Below are 21,948 nucleotides of genomic sequence, written 5' to 3'. Positions count from 1 at the left end.
TAAGGAGTTCTATAGTAGATTTGTAAAGAGATGGTAATCCGTTTATGGGAGGTTTAGGATCAGCATAAGTCAGAGAAAGCTATCAAGATAAGTTCTATCTTCCAAGCTATTCTTAGAAATTTCAGTTAAATGTTATAATGAAATGTATTCGGTTTTGATAAAATTATATTTATCAATATATTCCAGCTCTCAACTAAGTTAGAATTGTTGTCACAAGAGCCCTGGTTGTTCATGACATCTTCAGCTGATGTCTATTTTATACATTGTTGTTTGTGTAATTTCTCTCTTTTAATAGTAGGTTCAAGTAAGGTTGATTAAGGGGTTACATTTGCTAAATTTTGTCTACATTTTTATACTATCTACATTGGTTTGAACAGGATTACAATCCACCATGACGCTCCCTTTTATCCTTGACCAATTGACGTTATCCAGTTCAGATTTAACCTCAGTTCCAGAAATATTAATGATTCTAACACTATTTATACAACATGCATGATTGGGTGTTATGAATGTATGAGTGCAAGCCATTATATTCTTATTTATATTCTAAAATTTTGGAATAATTTCTAAATGAAATGACTTGGGTCTTCACATTGTGAAAATCAACAAACATTAGAAAAAGGAGCTAAAAACCAAAAACAAATCATTTGTTCAGTAACCCAATGTTTCTAATTTTGAATAATATTGGATTTTAACTTTAGATATTATTGTTAACTTAGGGTATAATGAAGCTTCTTCCTTTCTGGTATAACTCTCAGAAAATATTTTTCTCAAATGCTGGTAATACACCTGAGGTCTTACTTATTTGTGGGTACAATTCCTCAATATTATCTGTATATCATTATTTCCTTCCATTATAACTCTTTCTAATTTCAGTATTAATTACCTATCATGTTCAAACTATTCACTTTTTTCAGAAATTTATTTAAGCACATTCAATTGCTTCTGGTCTAGATAGTCATAATTGTTAGAAAGACAAATCTGCATAACATTTTCCTTTGCATTTTAATTCCATTGGAGAACATAGAGCAAGTCTTTGTTTATGTTGAGGAGCTGCGACTCAGACCTTGACACTTGTTTCTACTTGTGCAGGTAGACTGGGAAGGAAAAGTTGCCCTAATTAAATGTGCCAAGGCAATGGGAATACAGAAGTTTGTCTTCTTTTCAATACATAATTGTGATAAACATCCAGAGGTACCATTGATGGAGATAAAGCGGTGCACTGAGAAATACCTTCAAGAATCAGGCTTAAATTATACTGTCATCCGTTTATGTGGTTTTATGCAGGTAATTTAACTAAAATCTTTTTTCTTTTATTATGGTCATTTTTTCCCTATGGCATTGAGTGCATTTGGAAACTTGGTTCAAAATCAATGAGAAAAAGGCATCACCATTCTCACCCATTTGTCAAAAACAACAGAAATGATAAAGCTGGAACTACAATGAGAAAAATTTAAATTACGCAGTTCAGACAACTTTGCTTTCTCATTGTGTATCAATAAATTACGTTCTATAATAATGTCTACTAGAAAAATGAGTTCTTTCATCAATTTTCCTTGGACATTATATGAGAGGAGAGCTCCTTGCAGGTATGATATACAAACAATAGTTTTGAAATAAATCCTTGAGCCCAAGTCTTGGTAGGAGAAAAGAGGTCATTTAATTGCAATATGTATTTATTAAAAAATGCAAATCTAGTACCTTTATATAACAAAGGTTTATAGTAAAACATAACAAATTAAGTCATGTCAACCCTTATAGGTAGGCATGAAAAATAAAATTCTATGCATTTAAAGAGATACTAATAACCTCAACAATTTTCTTTCATGCAACTTTTGAGCCTTTGAAGCTTAATGTTGTTAGTGTTTTGATTTGCATCTTTGAATGTGACATTGTCATTTTCCTATTCAAAAGTAGAGATATTGAGAAGACCTCTAGCCTATTCCCGTTTTCCATAGGGCAAGGAAAATGATTTATAATATTATTTTAGTTGGGCCTGGTAAATTCTAAATTAAGGGGCAACTTGATTAGATTATTATTAAAATAAAAAAAGCACTATTAAATACTTAATTAGAAATAAAATAAAAAGGATTCTAAATACTTAATGAAATTGGACCCACGGGCCCATTTTTGAGTGCTACATAAGGGAGGCACTTGGATTCATTTGAGTATTATCTTTTCTCATCATTTTGCAAATAATTTTTTTCAGGTATATGAGCATTGTGTTCAATTTCTCAATTGAGTACAAAAACCCTTGGCATTTTAGAGATCGTGGAGGACAAAGACCTTTTTAGATTTCTAATCTCAGATTTGCGAATGAAAACCCTCATATCCATCATTGGCAATTCCATCTAAGGATTGCACGTGCTGATTTTGGTGATTTCGTTCATGATTTAAGTATTGGGATAACTAGATTTACAAATAAATGCAATTTCGTGAGGTAAAATGCTGATATTTGTCAATCAAATTGCTGAGTTTTCAAGGTTTATGCTGAACATCATATTTTGGAGGGTTTCCATCAATTTTCCAATGCCTACAACGTGTTTCATCCACTGCAACATAATTACCAGCATTTTGTTGGCCACCAAACATCATAAATTCTAGGGTTTTAACTTTGCATCCATTGTACAACTAGCCACTGCCATGCCACTTTGCTACAGTACCATGTAGCCTCTCACAACATCAATTTTGAAGGTTTAAGGTCAGATTAGTGCCATTTATCAATGATTTCAGAGGGTTTGGAGGTCTGATTTACACCATTTCAGTTGGATCATCTACCCGTACAATTGTATGGAATCTTGTGAGTGCATTATTATTTTTTGAATAAAGGGGTAAAAAATTTATTGAAAATCAGAAACAAGAATTACAAAGAGAACCAGAGCCCCAAAGCTCCAGAAAGGAACCACAAGCCCAACCAAAGATCAGCTAGCTTCATAACTATCCATGTCCTTAGCAAAGATCTTCTGCAAGTCTTGACAGTAATCCGGGGAGAGATGCTCCCAACCTTCAACTTTCCAATCATTACCGTGTTCTGAGGCCCACTTAGCCAAACAATCAGCTGCTCTATTCCATTCATGAGGAATGTGGATCAAAGACACCTGCTCCATCATAGTACTAATTTGAAGAATCTGGTGAACAATCCCAGCCAGCTGCCAATGAATCCCACTCACCTTCTGCTCAATCAATAGGTTAACAATAATTTGTGAATCCGATTCGCAGATAACCTTCCACCATCCCAACTCCAAGGCATAGAAAATTGCTAATCCCTCCATAAAGTCATTAGACTGCCGCCCTTTATGCACCGAAAAGAAGAAAACCACCTCCTCCATATGACTCCTACCAACACCACCAACCCCAGCAGGTCCCGGATTACTCCTAGAGGAGCCATCGGTGTTAATCTTGATAAATTCATCCTGAGGGGGCATCCACCTTCCCACCCTTTGAACCTTCTTCATAGCACGTCTACCTCTCCTAACACAAGATGAGGCGGGAGACAACTCCTGCAAACCCAACCTACTCACAATATCCGCCTCATCTCTATCCAGAGGAAAATTCACCTCACATTTAGCTTCCACCGTCTCCCAAATCATAACAATGATTCTATTCCACACTTGTTGAACTAAAAGTCTGACCTCCCTAAAGATCCTCCTATTCCTCTCAAGCCAAATCTGCCACAGTATGAAAATGGGCCCAATATGCTAGACAGTCTAGAGAAAGGAGGACAAGATAGGTGGTCTGCCCAAACTACTCCAAAAATCCACCAAAAAATCCGTGTGAACACAAGGATGCTTCCACACCCCCCACCAGTAATGCCAAATAAGTAGCGAGAAAGGGCATCTGAAGAACAGGTGTGAGGAATCTTCCTCCCCATTACCACACAAAACACAGATGGAAGGCCCCAAGAATCTCCACTTGCGGATATTGTCCCAAGTTAGGCATCTATTCAAAGCCAAAGTCAAGCGAAACAGTTACACTTCGGCCAAGAAAAATTATTCCACACATGTTTCCACCAGTGCACCTCCATCCCATCCAATCTATGGGACAACAGCTCCTGGTACCCACTAGCCACAGTAAAGATGCCCTTAGGATTAGGAGACCAAGCAAGTCCATCCCTACCCTTGAGGGAACTACAATGTCTACTTGCCAAAATGCCATGCAACTCAGCACACTCTTCATCCATCCCAACAATCGACCACTCATTAGGAGCCTTCCACCGCTCCAACTCCAATCGCCCACACCTATAAACAGCCTTGAAGTTGCTCACCCTAGACCACCCTGCCTCCAGAAACCTCAGGCAAAGATTCCCAAGGTTAGGAAACTGATCAAGGATGGGGGGGTATCCATCCCAAGAGTCGTACCAGAAAAGGACCTCTTCCCCCCTCCTACTTATCCAAAAGAGTCCTTCCTTAATAAGAGAAGCCCCCTTCTTGAGAGTGCTCCAAATCGTTGAGCCTTTTCCCTCAAGCGGGTATCTTGGGATTTCCTCCTTTGGGATCCTTTGCATATATTTGTAGGCCAAAATCCTAGCCCAGCCTCGATCTTGTTCAACACACCACCTCTAGTACAATTTAGCCGCCAAAGCCTCCCCAAATAAAATAGTCTGCCTTAAACCAAGCCCACCCGACTGTTTCGGGCTACACACCAAGTCCCAATTGACAAGACACCATTTGTATGAGGGCAAATTGCCTGCCCATAAGAATTGCCTTGCTAGAGAGTCCAATCCCTTCAAGAACCACTTAGGGGCCACTTGTAGCATACATCGATAAATCGAAAGAGCCTGAACCACTGACTGGATCAGTTGAACCCTCCCAGCAAAGGATAACCATCTGTGTGTCCAATGTTCAACCTTTGTGCCAAATTTATCCAAGATACCCTGCCACGAATCCCTGGGAGGGTTACCGGGAGAAATAGGAATACCCAGATAAGTCAAGGGCAGAGACTATAGAGCCAACTTGGAATCTCAAGATATGAGCAATCCTCCTCTGAATAGTTCCAGGTGTGTTGAAGAAGAGGATAGAAGATTTATCCTCATTGATCAACTGGCTCGAAGCCGCAAGATAAACATCCAAAACTTTACGCAGATTAGTAGCTTCTCTGATCCGAGCTAATCCCATCAGGGCCGTGTCATCAACAAACTGCAAATGAGACTACGACTGCAAGTCATTACCCCAACTCCAACCCTGAATAATACCAAGACCCACATTATGCTTAATCAACCTCCCCAGACCCTCAACCAAAAGAATGAATAAGTAAGGGGAGAGGGGGTCCCCTTGGCGAAGACCCCTAGAAGCACCAAACAACTCAGTATGATCTCCATTACTTAGCACAGAGAAGGAGGTAGACGTAACACAATTCATAACCCATTGGGTCCATTCATCAGCAAAGCCAAAAGCCCTAAGGATCTTCTAGAGGAAGGACCAACGAACTCTATCGTAAGCCTTAGTCATAGCCAGCTTAATAAACGTAGCTTTTTCCTTGGAGGTTGCCATAGAATGAATGGTCTTCGTAGCAATGACCACACCATCCAAGATTTGGCGACCTTCCACGAACCCGCTCTGCTCCTCAGAGATGACATCCCGAAGACAATTCTTCAACCTATCTGCTATCAGCTTAGAGATGATCTTATAAATCACATTACAGAGAGAGATAGGGCGGAATTGGCCTAACCGGTCAGCCCCATCACACTTGGGGATTAGTGCAATGAAAGTCGCATTCAAAGCCCAAAGCATCTGCTTATTCCTTTGGAACTCTTGGACCACTTCCAATAAGTCCAATTTGATAATATCCTAGAAATCTTGAAAGAATTCAACCGGAAACCCATCCGGTCCAGGAGTTTTTCCCTTCCTCGTGTGAAAAACAATCCTCTCGAGTTCTTCCAGCAAAATAATACCCACAAGCTGCTCATTCATCTCCCTAGTAACTAGAGAAGGAATGCAAGCAAGAACTTGATTCTCCTCTCCGATTCCCCCTGAGAATCCTCGCTGAAGAGGGAGCGAAAATAATGCAAAGACTCCCTAGAAATCTCCTGCAAGGATAAAAACTGCTCACCTCTATTATTGACCAGAACATGAATGGAATTGCCATGTCTTCTTGCTTTCACTGAATTGAAGAAGAAAGCAGTATTCTTGTCCCTTGCTTGAAGCCAATCAATACGAGCTCTCTGTTTCCAGTATATTTCCTCCCTAAGCTCCCATTCCTCTAAAGCCTTGGCAACCCTGTCTTCCTCCCTAAGAAAGGCTTTAGACAAACCATGCTCTCTAATTTCATTGGTGATGCCATTCAACACTATTTGAGCAGCTTTCTTAGCATGAAAAATGTTCCCAAAACACTGATGGTTCCACCGTTTAAGCTGAAACTTAACAAGTTACAACTCCTTGGAAAAAGTGTACATAGCAGTGCCAAAGGCTAGCCTCCCTTTCCTCCACCACTCCGTTACATGATTCTGCAAAGAAGGATCCCATAACTACATAAGCTGGAATTTGAATGAAGGAGAGTGAGCGACCCGAGCAGAAGAAGATACCAACTTAATGGGCCAGTGGTCCGACCCTCTCTAGTCAAGAATCTCAGAAAATGTGGACCACCCCCCACCAACCCAAAAACTAGAAACCAGAAAGCGATCCAGCCTCTCCGCAATCCAATACTCCCCTGCCCTCCTATTGTTCCAAGTGAACAAACCATTACCAGGCTTAATGTCAACAAGATGCAAAGATGATATACTTTCTCGAAAAAGGAAAGAAGACGGTTCCAATCACAGAACACCACCCTTTTTCTCACTCAACTCTAAGATGGCATTGAAATCGCCCGCCATAATCCAAGGATGAAAAGGGAACAACCTTCGCATAAAAGAAATATGAGACCATAAGTTCTGCTTACCCTGAAGATCAGTGCGGGCATAAATGTCAGTAAACAAGATATATTCTCCAGTCGCAAGACTAGAGGCAACCCCGGATAACGAAGATCTGGAGGCAACCCACCAAATAGGACGAATCCTCAAGGGGTTCCAAAGACAGGCCACCCCTCCAGAGGAGCCAACAGCCCCAATACACTGACACTGGCTTCTCCCCCATAGCTTTAGCACCAAATCCAACATACTTTCCACATAAATTCTTGTTTCCTGCAAGAAAAAGACATCAGAAGAATGACTCCTTATCAACTCCCAAACAACTTTTTGTCTAGGGCCATTGTTCAAGTCCCTCACATTCCATGACAACACAATCATTTTTGGGGATTGGAAAAATGAGAATCCAGAGTCTTTACTGACCCCAACTCAACCAAATTCTCCCCCATCAATATGATCTTATCCAAATCCTTCTTTCTGCCAACCTTCGAAATCTTCTCCGTTGCTCCTTTCTTAATGTCCTTCTGATGAAGACCCAAATGTAAGGCGATCTTGTTACTTTTGACCTCAACAGGTTCCAATTTTTGAGCTGCAGGAGAACCATCCCCCCCAGCCAACTTCACTTCAGCACCAGAAATGGGCCCCAATTGAGCCACTACTGGCTGATCCATCTCCATTTGCTAACTCCCAACTACTTGCAGAGCCTGGGTACAGTCCCAATTCACACTATTAGGGACCAACCCTGATGCACCTTGATCCAAAGGAATTAACCCTGGGTTCACCTCCTGATGGGTAAGGTCGTCCAAGGCTTCAAATCTGTTAAAGGCATCCTCCTCCTATCTCTCCTGTAGGGGCCTCTTTTGTCCCTGATTCGTGTTCTTTGTCTTAACTGGGACAAAACCATCAACACCCACAACTTCATCAGACATGGCAGCTTTTCCTTTGTTAGCCCCATCTATGTTACGGGTTGGCTGTTGAGGTTGGTGCACCACCAGTTTATACCTAGGACACTTGCGCTGCAAATGACCATACTCATGACACAAACGACACCAAAATGGTAAAAAGTCTCATAATCCAACTGTTGAACCCAAGAATAAGAACTCGCACACATATCTATAGCATCTGGCAGGGGCTTACTAAGATCAATTTCAACACAGATACAGGCGAAAGTCATTACCTTTCTCCCCAAGGTTTGCGTTGAGGATCCAACTGGCCTCCCAAGCACTGAAGTGAGCATCCGCAACACATCCGCTCGGCAACATTCCATCGGAAAACGCGATAAACAAACCCACACTGGGACCCTATTCGGGAGCTCCTCCGAAGGGTTAAACCCCGCATGCCAAGGTTTGATGAACAACCCCAAGGTTGTAAAAATACGACCCTCCTTCAAAGACCCTATTACGATCCTCCATGCAGTTGAATGTAACCATGAAGTAGTTGTTTGCCAGCAACATAATCTCCATTTCCCTTTCCGGTGCCCAAGTCCTCTGAGCCCAATTCTCCAAAAGCTACAGAGAAACCCTCATCCCCAAAAACTTGCAATATAAGGAGTGTTTTGAATAGTATTCAACATCTTCAACTATCATCTCCGGAGGAATAACCAACCTCGGCCTCTCACTGCACCTCTCTAGACAACCATTAATCTTTGTAATCCGAGAGCCACTAGCACTACCAAACCCCGAATCTGAGGCAAAAAGGTTATTATCAAAGATCTTGACACTTTGGGATGGGGATTTTAAACCCACTGCAGCACGAAAATCCATGTCGGGAGATGCCTTCGAGGCCTCTCCACCAATACTAGACATAGCACCTCGCGAAAAGCCCACACCCCGAAAAGAAATGAGCAAGGGCTCCACACACCCCTACAAGGTACCAAACACCCCCCCTTCCAATCTCCACCACAGGGCAGATCGGATCCCCACCGCCCTTCCCCATAGGCAGACTACGAATCCGCAAGAAGCCCCGAGCCCCTGCTGACACAGCACCAACCCACCTCCCGCAACCACCGAACCTCCACCAGCACCCGCAACCCCAAGATCTGCCCCTCCCTGCACCAACACTCACCGCCCTCCCACCGACGCACCAGCACGCAGACGCTTCTCACGAGCTAGGGCTTCGATGCCCTAGCTCGAGCACAGCAACCCTCCGCGCACGACTCCATCCTACAAATTTGTGAGTGCATTATTATTATTTGTAATTCAAATTTTATATTTCTAGATCATTACCAGCAATTGTAATTGGTCCTAGTGATTGTAATTGAATAAAATCAATTATATAGAGGTTTCCTATCACTCTTCCAATTTAGATACAAGTATTTGGGCATCACAAGGTTTCATATTTGCTATCATAAATAATCAGTCATAAATCAATAGTTAATTATCAAATGAATTATGATTTAGATCTACCATTTATAATGTATGTGAAGTTGCATAACAACATTTTGAGGGTTTGATAAGTTGTGGTCAACATTAGTTTCCATTTTGTTTCAAAATTTGAAAAGAAAATAAAATTATATATCCCATAAAATTTTATTTGGGGAGATTATAGTGGTAACATAGCCTAGATCTTGCCAATCTATAGGGTTAAATTTAACAAGTTTTCATATAATCCAACAATAAGGAATTCATAGTTCATAAGAGAAAGAAAGTAATGGATTGAGAGATAGGAGAAATCAGAGAAACAATAGGGAAAGAAGCAAGAGGGTTTTGAGAGATGATGAGAAGGCCGATATGCAATACAATGCTATTGTTAGCATGAACCAAGAACAATAAGTGACATTCATTTTTATTTGCTAATTTCGTAGTGTAATCTATTTCATTTAATTATCTTTGATTGTCTTGAGGTTATTGAATGGAAAAATAGTTCTATTTTTTCATTACTATTACTAGCATTCAATATCATATGTATCTCAATTTATGGCATGAAGCAATTGGTTTGGTATCATCATTCCTCAGCAAGTATTTGATAAGTAAAGGTTAAGTATCTAAAGAGGCACCTTACATATTAGTCAGTTAACACAAGATTTATCTAGCCATTGCCTTTTATTAATAGCCATCTTCTGTTGACTTTATTCTTATTTAATAAATTGATTAATTGAATGTATGTATTAAGGGGTATTGTAATCTAAAGTGAGCAATCAGAATTATTAAACTACAAATTGATTTTTGTTTTGCACTAGGATTATTGTCGTATGCAACCCAATTATTATCTTAAGGTATTCTCATATTGTATCAGCCTTAAGGCTGTGACCTAGGACCAAGTAAAATATTTCTATCATTGCAGATTTTATTGTTTGCTGCTTATTATCAGGATTTACAAAGGTTTATGAGTTTAGTAATAAATGGTATTGGTTTTCCAAATTTTTAATTTAGAAATTGATTTTGTTCAGTATTTGCTGATAGTCATTCTACAATTTAAAAATATAAAAATTGTATAAATTTTGAAAAACACACTTAAAAAAATGGAAAAATACAAATTTGTATTTTGGGCCTGATTAGCTGCTTTTAGCTCTTTATATTGTATGTTGGAACATTATAGTGCAGAGTTTTCTATTTCATGGTTTAGAATAGGTTTCAAATCAATCACCAAACTCAAAATATCCAACAAGGGTGGCTACACCATCATTCATCCTAAGAGAACACAAAATTATATCAAAGAAAAAAATTGTTTACAAGTTAAACCCTAGCTCCATACCAAATGAAGAGAACTAATAGCAATAAACATATGCAAAGAAAGGCAATTTTAACAAAATCTTCAATTCAGGAAAAAAATGGCACTCACAGAAACTTTTCCATGGGAAACCCTCTTAGAAGAGGACCTAGTAAAGACAACTCCCTAAATTAATTCAACCATTTGCTATACTAATATATTTTTCACTTGTGCTGAAGTCTTATCTGTGTGAGTACTTATGGGCACACAACTTTGGGAACCACTCAGTGGTATTGTTGTACTCAATCCAAAACTTGATTATGTTATATGATACTCCTTTATCATCAAAAATTAGTTGTTTGCGTAACAGTAGTTGAATTCACAGAACTAGTTGTTTCCTATTAAGTCATGGATTGTTGTGTCAAAGTCTGGAAAATCGAATTGCCAATTATCAAAATCTTTAATTTAAAATAATTATTAATTATTTTCAATTAGAATTATTATTAAAAATTAAAAATTAAAAAAATATTACTAATTGATATTTTTCTAAAAAATAAAAATTATTGTTCATAATATTTATTAGAAATATTATATATTTTTTGATGATTGGTATTATTAAAAATAAAAATTTAAATAAAGAATTAAAAATAAATTAGGTTAGCCTCTTTATAAAGGATTTCTTTCCTTTTAAGGTTGCAGAAATGTCTAAAAGTTGCAGCCAACCAAAAAGGAGAAAAAGACAATTAAGTGATGTTTTGTTTTCTTTTAGAACTACAGCCAATATTCAAAGATGTGCATCTAAGTTTCATTTGAAGTAAAGAGCACATTAACAATGTTTGACATTTAAAAATGAACTACGGTGAAAAAGAAAGATGTGCCTGAGTCCAAATTCATAATGAGGGTGCATCTTTTACAAAGTTTTTTATTTAAAACAATTCTGTGCAGTCAAAATGGGAGACTCACAACACACCTCAAGCCAGCACGGAAATAGATAAAGTCTTCTGAAAAGTTATATAAGACAAATGATCACCTAGTTAGGTCATAACATGTCAATCAGCTTAAAAAAATTGTCCAGTTCTAAGTCAGCAACTGGCATAATGAGGCATCTCTTTTACTTGATGTCAACATAGAGTAATAAAATATGAAAAACAGAGTTTTAAGGCAAGGTGGTGTACAAGTTATTCTTCATTCAAACAGAAGCAAATTCAGCTTGGTTGATTTAGACAGAGACATGGTAATTGTCTGATTTTTGTACAGTTCACAAAAGAAAATTTATCTTTGATCATGTAAACACACAAAGGGCATCCAGCAACACAAAGTATTCTTATCAAACCAACTCACAACATGATTAGGATATCCTTCTTGTCTATATTGATAATTTGAAGATGAAAGAAAGAATATTATTTATTAAGTTTGAAAGTGGATAAATGTATGATTTTTAGTCAAAGGGTATGTATCATAGTTTGCAAACTCATACTTGTAATGTCCCCTTCTCAGTAGGAGGTAATCAGTGGTCCATTAGCCTATTCTGGAAACCTGTAGGCTTACTGGAATGAGGAATTAGGGTTTCCTATTTTCTAGGAGGATTCCCCGCAGTTTTCAGGGATGTTCTAGTTGGAGTTTGGTAGAAAGAATTGAGGATTCCTTTTGGGTTTTTTGAGAGCTTCACGGTGGTATAACATGCATTCTGTTCCGGAGTGATTTCTGAACTTACTATTTTTAGTAAGTTGGTGGCAGCTGACTGAATTTTGAGGTTTTTTTGGGTTTTCTGAGCTCTCTCATAAGGTTCGATGAGCATGTCTTTCGGAGATGTTTTCATGACTTACTATTTTTAGTAAGTGTCAGTTCAGGCAAAGCTATTTGTGGTAGTCTTGAACAGAGTTCGAACTCAGTCCAGAATTAGTATTTTCTACACTCTAGTTCATATAGTTGATTTGGCAACGATCAGTGGGCGATTTATAATTGATTAATTAAATATTATCACTTTACTCTAAAGTTTAATATTTAATTATTTCAATGATTATATTTTGGAGGAACGACTTAGGAAGGAAATATAATATCGTTTATCCTAAGTTATGTTTTATTTCCCAAGTTAGAAAAGGGTGTCCAAAATGAATATATTTCATGTATCTAATATTCTATTGTTACAATTGTGGACCTTGGGAAATGTATGACTAGGCTTACCTGGGAAAGCGGATGCCATGTTTGGAAGGGACATGAAGATGAAATGAAGTGAATTTCAAATGAATTTGGGTGCCATTTCATGTGAATTTGAGATTCAAAATCTATATGTACAAGGTGGGGCGCCTCATTTGATCATCTTGAAGAAATCATATGGTTATGCTGTCGGAATGGTTAGTGAACTTGAGCTTTGGAGTTGTGGCTCCCTAGTTTCGCCAGTTTCTTACTTGAGACATAGTACCTAGCTGAGTGGAGGAATGTTGGTGAAGTTTTCAGTGTGCATTTTCAGATTTTCAGTGTGTGGTGTAGTTTTTCAGTGTTGCTGGTTTGGTGTAGCTGAAGCGAAGATTTGATCATATCTCCCTGCTAGTGCGACCCATCATTCTGGGTATCAGCTTGTTGGAAGGGTATTTGGAGGGCGATCATTCTTCTACTTTGGCGTTTCTTTTGGTGTGCATTCTGATTTTTGGCAGCAAATCGTACTTCCTTGCTGGCCGTACTTTTCCTGGAGCTGTCTTGGGTTGCGTGCTGACTGTTGGTGGTGATTTTGGTGTAGGTTTGTGATTCTATCTTGGATGTCTTGGTTATACCTTTCTTTTGCCTGTGTTCGTGTGTGATTTGGAGCTGTTTCGAAGAAGTTGTGAGTCTTTCAGTGTTGCTGGTCTAGTGCAAGAGTCTGCTGGTATTTTATATCAGATTTGGTTAATTGTGTTTTGTGTTGTATTTCTCTGAATTCCATTGTTGTAATCTTTAGTACTTCATTGTATTTATCATTGTAATGATTGGTTAGTAGTACTAACCTCTATTGTGCTTGAAGTACTTGTAATTTCCCACTGTACAAGTGGAAGAGGCTGGCTAGGCCGCCTTCAGTGTTTGTAATTCAGTTTGTAGTTCAGTCCTCCCGCTACATGAGAGGTCGAGTGATTCTTGTTTGTATTAGTCCTCCCACTACATAAGCGGTTGAGTGATTTTTGTTTGTAATTGTCCTCCCGCTGCATAAGCGGTTGAGTGGAGTTCGTTTAGTGATAAGTCCTCCCACTGAAATGTCGTGGTAGAGTGATTTGTGCTTGATTGTGTTCTTGTTTCCTTGGCTGGTTTACCGCCAAGTTTCTTATTTCCATCTCGCTGAAAAGTGGAAGGGGCTGGCTTGCTGCCTAGTATTGTAATAAGCATTTTTAGAAGTTTGCATCTAACGATCCCCTGCCACCGTATGCTCTCACCCTCCCTACGTGGGCTCTCGGTGATCAAAAGGTGTAGGGTTCCTTTCAGTTGGTTTAGATTTCATTATTCTAATTATAATGGGTGTTGGTGTGCTTGTAAAACTGGAAATTATCAAAAACAAATTGTGGGGATATTACAATACTTGACTCAGATTCTGCAAGTAAAAAATTTCTAACCTAGCAAAAACTTGACGAATACTTGGCAAAATCGAACAACTTAAAAAATACTTAAAAAGTAAAATTTTTGAAAAAAAGATCATAAATTTATGGAAAATATAGCTAAAAAATGTATCAAACGAGTTTGGTGGAGTTTGGAGGCAATGTTCCCAATGGATTCATGGGGAATCACCTCTTGTGGGGCTCTGAGGGCCTAGCACCCCCAATGGGTCAACGGGCAATGCCCTAGCATGTTCCTTATCACAATATAGGGCAAGTCAAGGGGTAGAGCTCTCATCATCAAGCCCAAATGAAGACCTTTGAAAGACCATAGATGGAATATTTGCAGAGTACTCGATGAGTTTTGAAAAACTCTTGAGTTTTTTTGCTCAACGAGTATTTATGCCACTAACTCGAACAAAAAACTCGCAGATTTTTTGGGAAAAACTTGCTAATTTTTTGGCGAGGCGAGTCTCTGGCAAAAAATCTTTTGCATTAAAAAAAGAGGTCCAAACACGTAAAAAAATTATCTATTTTATTTTTTCAAGACAATCTCATTCTCTTGATCAGAATATATCTGGGTTGCAGGGAAACGTACCCTAGACCCCTGGATACTCGAACCGGAGACTGGTACCTGTATCCTGTGTGGGAGACGTGGGTGGAGGCATTTCCACTTGCAGGAGACGTGGGCAGGAGTCGGCAGTGCGTCTCCTGACGAATCCACCCAGAAAAAATAAAAAAAACCTAAAACGCGTAAAAAAATTAAAAAAAACCTTTAAAATGCGACGTCATGCGGCCAAAAAGTCAACAAAATTACAAACCCTAAACGCGCAAAGTGATTAACAACTGCATGAACACAAATCGTAGTGTTTTGCAGCCGCGCGAAGTCATTCTGCCGCTGCCCGAACACAATCCCCAGTCAAAATCGCAGCCACCCGAAGTTGTTTTACTGCCGAAGACAAATCGCGCGAACGCCTTCACACAAAAATCGAAAAACCACAGAGTTGCGAGCATAATAAGGTTTTTAAATTTTCGATTTTGTTTCATTTTTTAAACGCCCATACTATGTATTCACAGTATTTTTCGATTTTGTCTCATTATTATTTTTTAAACGCCGATAATTTGTTTTATAATTTTATAAATTTATAGTTTTATTAATTTTATAAATTTATAAATTTATAATGTATTTTAATTTTTGTCTTTTGATTTCACAGTATAAAAACTTAAAAGTTAAAAACTGTGAATGTACATTTTATTTCACAGTATAAACTGTGAATGTATCGAACATTCATAGTTTATAAAACTGTGAAATACATGAAAATTGAAAAGTACAACAGAAAAATAATTCACTCACGGGCATTAAAATTAAAAAAAATTAAAAAAATTAATATATTTCAGAATTTACTTGCAATTAATATTATTATATTTAATATTAATAGTATTACTTAGTAGTATAATTTTTTTACTAGAAATTACTGTTAAACTAGTAAAAAAAAATCTAGTCAACTAAAAAATTATATAATAATTTCTGGTAAATTTAAAATTAGTATAAAATTATACTAATTCCTGATTTTTGGGTAGAATAACAGGGGTACCAGGTAAATCAGGTAGTCCATCAGCTATTTTTTTGTTTTTAACATTTTTATTTTTATTTTTTATTCAGATTCATCATTCAAAATGTTAGGTGGAGGAAGACAAGGGTTGTACCCACTATGGAAGTATGTTGATCGTGTTCCGGGGCCGAAAGGATCAGGTGGAACAGCCACTATCAAATGCAAACTTTGTAATTTGGGATGGAAAGGTACCTACACGAGGGTGAAGGCTCATTTCCTCCACTTGCCATGTAATGGTGTTGAAGGTTGTCCAAATGAGTGTGAAAGATATGATGCTGTGAGAGAATAGGAAAGGGCTGATGGGAAAGTTGTTATGCGAAGCTCTCATGCTTCAACAACAAGGGCAGCTACTACAACTTACAGCCATGATATAGAGTCAGAGGTGGATGTGACTTCTAGAGGTTTAGCAACTGAACCGGCTCCCAAAAGACCACACATTGGCAGCGCAAACCCCATTGGAAGATTGTTTGATGTGCAAGGACGAGAAGCAGTTGATGCAGCCATTGGACGATTCTTTTATGCAAATGGAATATCATTCAATGTGGCTCGCTCTCCATTCTATGAAGAGATGGTTCGTGCTATCAATAATGCACCAGCAGGCTATAAACCACCTGGGTATGAGAAGCTTCGCACTACTCTTGTTGATAAAGAAAAAAGTCGATTAGAGGAACAAACTGCACCATTGAAAAGAGTGTGAGCTCAAGAAGGATGTAGTATTGTGATGGATGGGTGGACAGATGCTAGGAATCGTCCACAACTTAATATCATGGTAACATGTAGCAAAGTGCCTTATTTTTTGAAGGCAATAGATTGTTCAGGGCAAGAAAAAAATGCAGAATTTCTTCATAGCCAGCTATGTGATAGCATTGAGGAGGTGGGGGCATCACATGTAGTCCAAGTTGTTACTGATGCTGCCCCTGTTTGTAAAGCAGCAGGCATGTTGGTGCAAAAGAAGTACAGGCAGATATTTTGGACACCATGTTGTGTGCATTCATTAAATAATGCTCTCAAGGATATTGGCAAGTTCCAATGGATTTCAGATCTCATAGAGAAGGGCAGAAAGATACAAATGTTCATATGTAACCATCACCACACACAAGCCATTTATTGTAAATTTGCCAAGGTGGAACTTCTCAAACCTGCTGACACACGTTTTGCTTCTTACTTCATTCTTCTTGACCGCCTTTGTGAAGTCAAAGGAGCTTTGTGTTCCACGGTTGTTAGTGATGCATGGGCAGCTTGGAAACAATCTACATCAGATATTGCAGTTGAGGTGAGAGCTATGGTCCTTGATGAGCATTTTTGGGCTGATGTTAAGTTTGTTGTGGACTTTATTAAGCCCATATGTGAGGTGATCAAATTTGCAGATTCAGGTAAGGCATGTTTGGGAGAGGTTTACGAAGCAATAGATTCCATGTGTGAAAGAGTAAAGAAGATAACTGATGCAAAAGATATTTCTCTATATCCTTTGATAGAAGAAAAGTTACATGGAAGGTGGAACAAACTTAACACACCTCTTCATTGTGCTGCCTATGCCCTTAATCCTAAATGGTATGATATAGAAGTGACCAAAAAGAGAGCTCCACATCAGGATAGAGAGGTAATGAAGGGCTTTTGGGCTGCGGTTAAAAAGATTTATGGCCGAGGTGAGGAAGCTTCAGTTATGAGGACTCAATGGAATAAGTTTTCACGTGGGCAAGGTGATTTTGCTTCTGTGGAAGCTATATATGATATGAAAGTAAAGAAAGACCCTATAGAGTGGTGGTGGAATCATGGAAGTGAAGCCCCTGAATTGCAATCATTTGCAATACGATTACTCTCACAAGTGGCTAGCTCTTCATCTTGTGAGAGAAATTGGAGCACTTATGGGTTCATTCATTCACTGAAGAGGAACCGATTAGGATCAAAGAAAGCAGAGAACCTGGTGTACATTCATAGCTCACTTCGTCTTCTCTCTCGTGTATATCCTGGATACAATGAGGGTCCTTCGGCAAAATGGGATCAAATTTCACTTGATGGAGACGTTGCAGCCATTGTAGATGAAGTGGTTGAAGCAGATGGACTAGCTGATTTACCCCCTGTTATTCTACCATCAGAGGAACCCGAATTCGAGAGTGATGACTATTTGGAGAGCCTCATAGCTGATGACCTTGATATGGATGATCATGGCGAAGAAGAGTAGATTATAAATATAAAATTTCTGATTTTTGCTTTCAGTTTTTGGTTTGCGTATCAACTTGCTGTTTATCAAGCTATCTTCAATATGTAATCAGTATCACTAATCAGTTTGAAACTATGACACAATGATTGTATGGCATTTTGATCCTAAACTTCATAGTTAATAGTTAATACTTAATGTTATTTCTTGTTATGAAAGTCCAATGTCATCAGATTTTCAGATTTTCTATAAATTATTAAATTATATTAAAAAAAAAAATTTGGCGTCTCCAAGTACCCATGTCTCCTATTTTGAAAAAATAGCCGTACCAGTACCAGTACCAGTACCCGACGTCTCCAAGAACCCCCGTACCCATGCAACCTTGGAATATATACATGAAATATAAATTTTTTACTTCCTTATACTTTAAGTTATATTTATTGTATATATTGGCAAGATGTTTGAGAGAAGTTTCGAATCTCTAGGAGTTATAATGCAAATTCTAGGTTTTAGAAGATCTTTTAAATTTTTAGACTTGGTCGAATTTCCATAATCAGTAGGCTCCTATTATCATTCTCTCTCTCTATCTCACTCACTTTATCTACCTTGAATTTTAGACCTATCTATTTCCCTATCACTCTCCTCTCTCCCCCAAGATCTAGACCTATCTCTCTACCCCTCTCTCTCTCACCCTTAGACCCCCGCGAAGGGTGCTACTCAAGCTCATTTTGATGAGGTGGGGGAGCCACATCGGGCTCCTAAGACTAGACCCTCTAGTTCTATCTCGCCCTTGGTTTTCACTAGAGTTGAGAAGAGGAAGATGCAAAATGTTTTGGTTTAGTATTTACTTTTAGTTTTACAAAAACAGTTTGTCATTTCATTTTGTTTCAGTCTATTAGACATCAACTTTCCACAAGAGGATGCCATTTGTACCCAATTTGCATTTGAATCAATCAAATATATCTAGACTCAGCTTGTTTCTTATGTGTACTCATTTATTGACTCATTGGATGCATCTCCTCAATGAATTTTGCAAAATAATGCATTTCTAATTAAATTTATGCAATTTTTTAAGTTGTTGAGTTTTTTGTCGAGTTCTTGCCAAGTTTTCACTAATTTTTTTTAGGCCTTGACAAGTTTTTTCTTTTGGCGAATAGTTCGACTAAGTTTGAAATCTCACAAACCTTCATGGTGCATGCCATTTACATAATTTTAGAAAAGACAAAAGAATGTGTGTTTTCACTCTAATTTATACAAGAAAACTCAAATTCCAAAAAACCCATATTTTTAGTGTTTATGTGCACATTTTTTGCAATGTTGTGTTACTTGTTCCATGCCTAGTTTGTTGTATGGTCAAAATCACTAAATTTTTCTACCACAACGCACCAAATAATTAGCTCCTCTCACATGCAAGTTACTCTTTGAGTAATCATTTTGAAAAAAACCCACGAGCACTTAGCAAGTTACCAAGTACTCAACAAGTTTTTCAGGTATGTATAATAAAGCCAAATATTCTAAGTTATGCATTTCAATGAGAGGATGTTTAGATTCAAGAGGGAGCTTGTACATTTGATTGTTAGAGGGTTTCGGATTCGTGTCACCAAGATTGATAAATTGTCAAAAGTTTTAGGGTGTTTCAGATGGTTTGCCAAATTTTTCTGAAATAGAGGATTTACCATGAAAGCTCCACTAGAATCATCTAGAGATGCCTTCTAAATGTGATAACCCCTATTGTATCACCTGATGTAAATTTTATAAAACACACCAATAATGATAATAGCTTATATTATGGGGTTTAGTAGAAATATATAATATGAAGAAAGCAACTATTAAAATAATGTTAATATATTAAAAGAGGAAATAAATCATTAAATATTGTTAATATATTAAATAAGGTTAATATAAATAAATGATTAAACAATGTTAATGTATTTAATATATTAAATAATGAAGAAATGTATTATTTAATAAATAATGTTAGATGTTATATAAGTTAAATGTTAATTATAAGGAGCTGCCATGTAACACAAGGAAAACATCACAGTTACCCCCCCCCCCGCCCACAGGAAGTGGTGGAACGGTAGTTGCAGCCTGGGCTGCAATCACCGTCACACCCCTTCCCGCGGAAGGGACCCGTGGTGGGATGCAACCCTTCCCCTCCACGGGGTATAAGGAAGGCAACCACGACGCAAAGGGAGGGACACGGAAGAGGAGAAAATGGGAGGAGGGACTGCGGACTGCGAAATAGGTAAGCGGGACTTACATGCCACAAGGTTATATGTGTGGACGTGTGTGCCACACACACACACATATTTTAATGATGGTTTTGTCATATATAATAATATACCAATCTCTTTGACAGAGTTATAGTAGGATAATAATATTGTCTCATGTGTATGTAGCAATGGATATATGTATGTATGCAGAATATTTATATGTATATAGGATCAATAATGGGAATTAAGGAATATGTAAATGTAGGCATAAATTATAGATTGAAAAACGATAATGAAATGTAAAATGTTATATGAATAACAATAATGTGGCTATATGATGGAGCCTATTGGGAGGAAATTCCCTTAGTCTAATTCAGGGATTATGATAATCCCTAGTAGGTAGTATATACTGAGTATTTATATGCATATATGTTAAGGCTTGGGTGTCAAAAGTTCACCCAAGAAGAGACGGATCTGGTTGGTCCTCTCTGGTAGACTTGGATGATAAGATGTATCATCCAAGGCAAGGAATTGATCATATATGATGATCTTTCTTGGTAGGCTTGGATGTAAGATGTTACATCCAAGACAGGAATTGAAATAGCCATCGATTTCTTGGTAAGGCTTGGAACCATGATGGGCTCCAAGAAGGTGGGCATTATAACCGCCTAAGGACATGTCCCAGTACTGCATTCGTATCTTTTTTATTAAATAAGATTTGAGACTAGTTTTAATTAAGTAATTGAAGTTTAATTGCAATTTAGATTAATTATATATATATATTTGTTGCATTCTAACAGTTTGTTTTGCAGGACAGTGATCTCTAACTAGTAGGGACATTACACTAAATGTCTATTTTTAGGCAATGCTAAAAATTCTTGGAAAGAAAATATTTCTATGTTTGCTTTTTTTACCCAAAGCTTTCTACTATAATTTTCCATTAATTTCAGTGTCCTCTATTTATAACTTGGAATCAATTATTGATAGGTTTTCTATCCCATTATGCAAGAGACATGAGGTTTTGAGAGATAATTGTAATATTTCAATTCTTAGGTGAACTGAGTCACATATTGTAATATTAGTATTAGCAAAAAAGATAATCTTTAATAAAGTTTGTACATCATGCAAGCAGATGTAAGTAGAGTTGAAGTTCAATTAATTTATTTCATTTATATTCATGCAATAGCATTGTAAGTAGCATAAATATATGCCCTTTGCACTTGGATGGCTGTTGGTAATTCTTATGCTTGCATGCTGCTGAAATTGCTATTCAATGTTATTGTCAATCCAAAATTTGTTATTCAAGCAATGAGATTTAGTATGCCTCCTTTGCTTCTAAATTCTCTTTGAAATGTTCTCTCTTATGTGTTAGCGTACTTTATGAGTTGCCTATCACTTAACAGTTACTGAAAACTTTGTATTGGAGTAATTGTAGGGTTGCTCTTTTGTAGCTTTGAGTGCAATGGTTTGTGTTTAGCTTCTAATGTTTGGTGTCATTTAATCCTTGTGTATTTTCTTTGTTCAGTCTTTTCTTTAGTTGACCAACACAAACGTGTAGCTATAAAATTTAGTTTCAATTTAAAAAATCCTATCCCTTGTGTTGAAAGAGCTTCTCAGCCTTTACACTATAAAAGCTAAAAAAATACATATTTAAAGTTTATTTAACTTGAATTTGAAATCCCATAAAAAATATTGTAAAGATTTGCAAATTGCAAGTATATATTATTCATGGTAGCTTAGTTTTTATTTTATGTAGAGCTTTCCCTTTTGATTTCAAGAGCAATTTTACTACACCTTTTCCATTTTGTGTTGTATTGAAAAATGCAAATTAAAATTCTAACATGTTTTACAATACAATGGGTATCAGATCATGGGCCAAAATAACCTACAAAATTCAGCATGGGGACCTAAAGCCTCT

The 21,948-nt window shown here is 37.6% G+C and overlaps 1 protein-coding gene across 1 annotated transcript in view; it reads left to right on the top strand.

The window, feature by feature from the left end:
• Positions 1-21,948, top strand: part of LOC131029684 (protein HIGH CHLOROPHYLL FLUORESCENCE PHENOTYPE 244, chloroplastic) — a 205,264-nt gene that overhangs the window by 123,883 nt on the left and 59,433 nt on the right. Inside the window, exon 4 of the mRNA XM_057960272.2 lies at positions 1,093-1,287. Coding sequence (XP_057816255.2) covers positions 1,093-1,287 — 195 coding nt within the window. The remainder of the gene's footprint in view (positions 1-1,092; positions 1,288-21,948) is intronic.

Source organism: Cryptomeria japonica, chromosome 9 (assembly GCF_030272615.1).
Source record: "Cryptomeria japonica chromosome 9, Sugi_1.0, whole genome shotgun sequence".
NCBI lineage: Eukaryota > Viridiplantae > Streptophyta > Pinopsida > Cupressales > Cupressaceae > Cryptomeria > Cryptomeria japonica.
The sequence above is the reverse complement of the archived record's forward strand: the minus strand, read 5'-3'. Positions and strand labels throughout refer to the sequence as shown.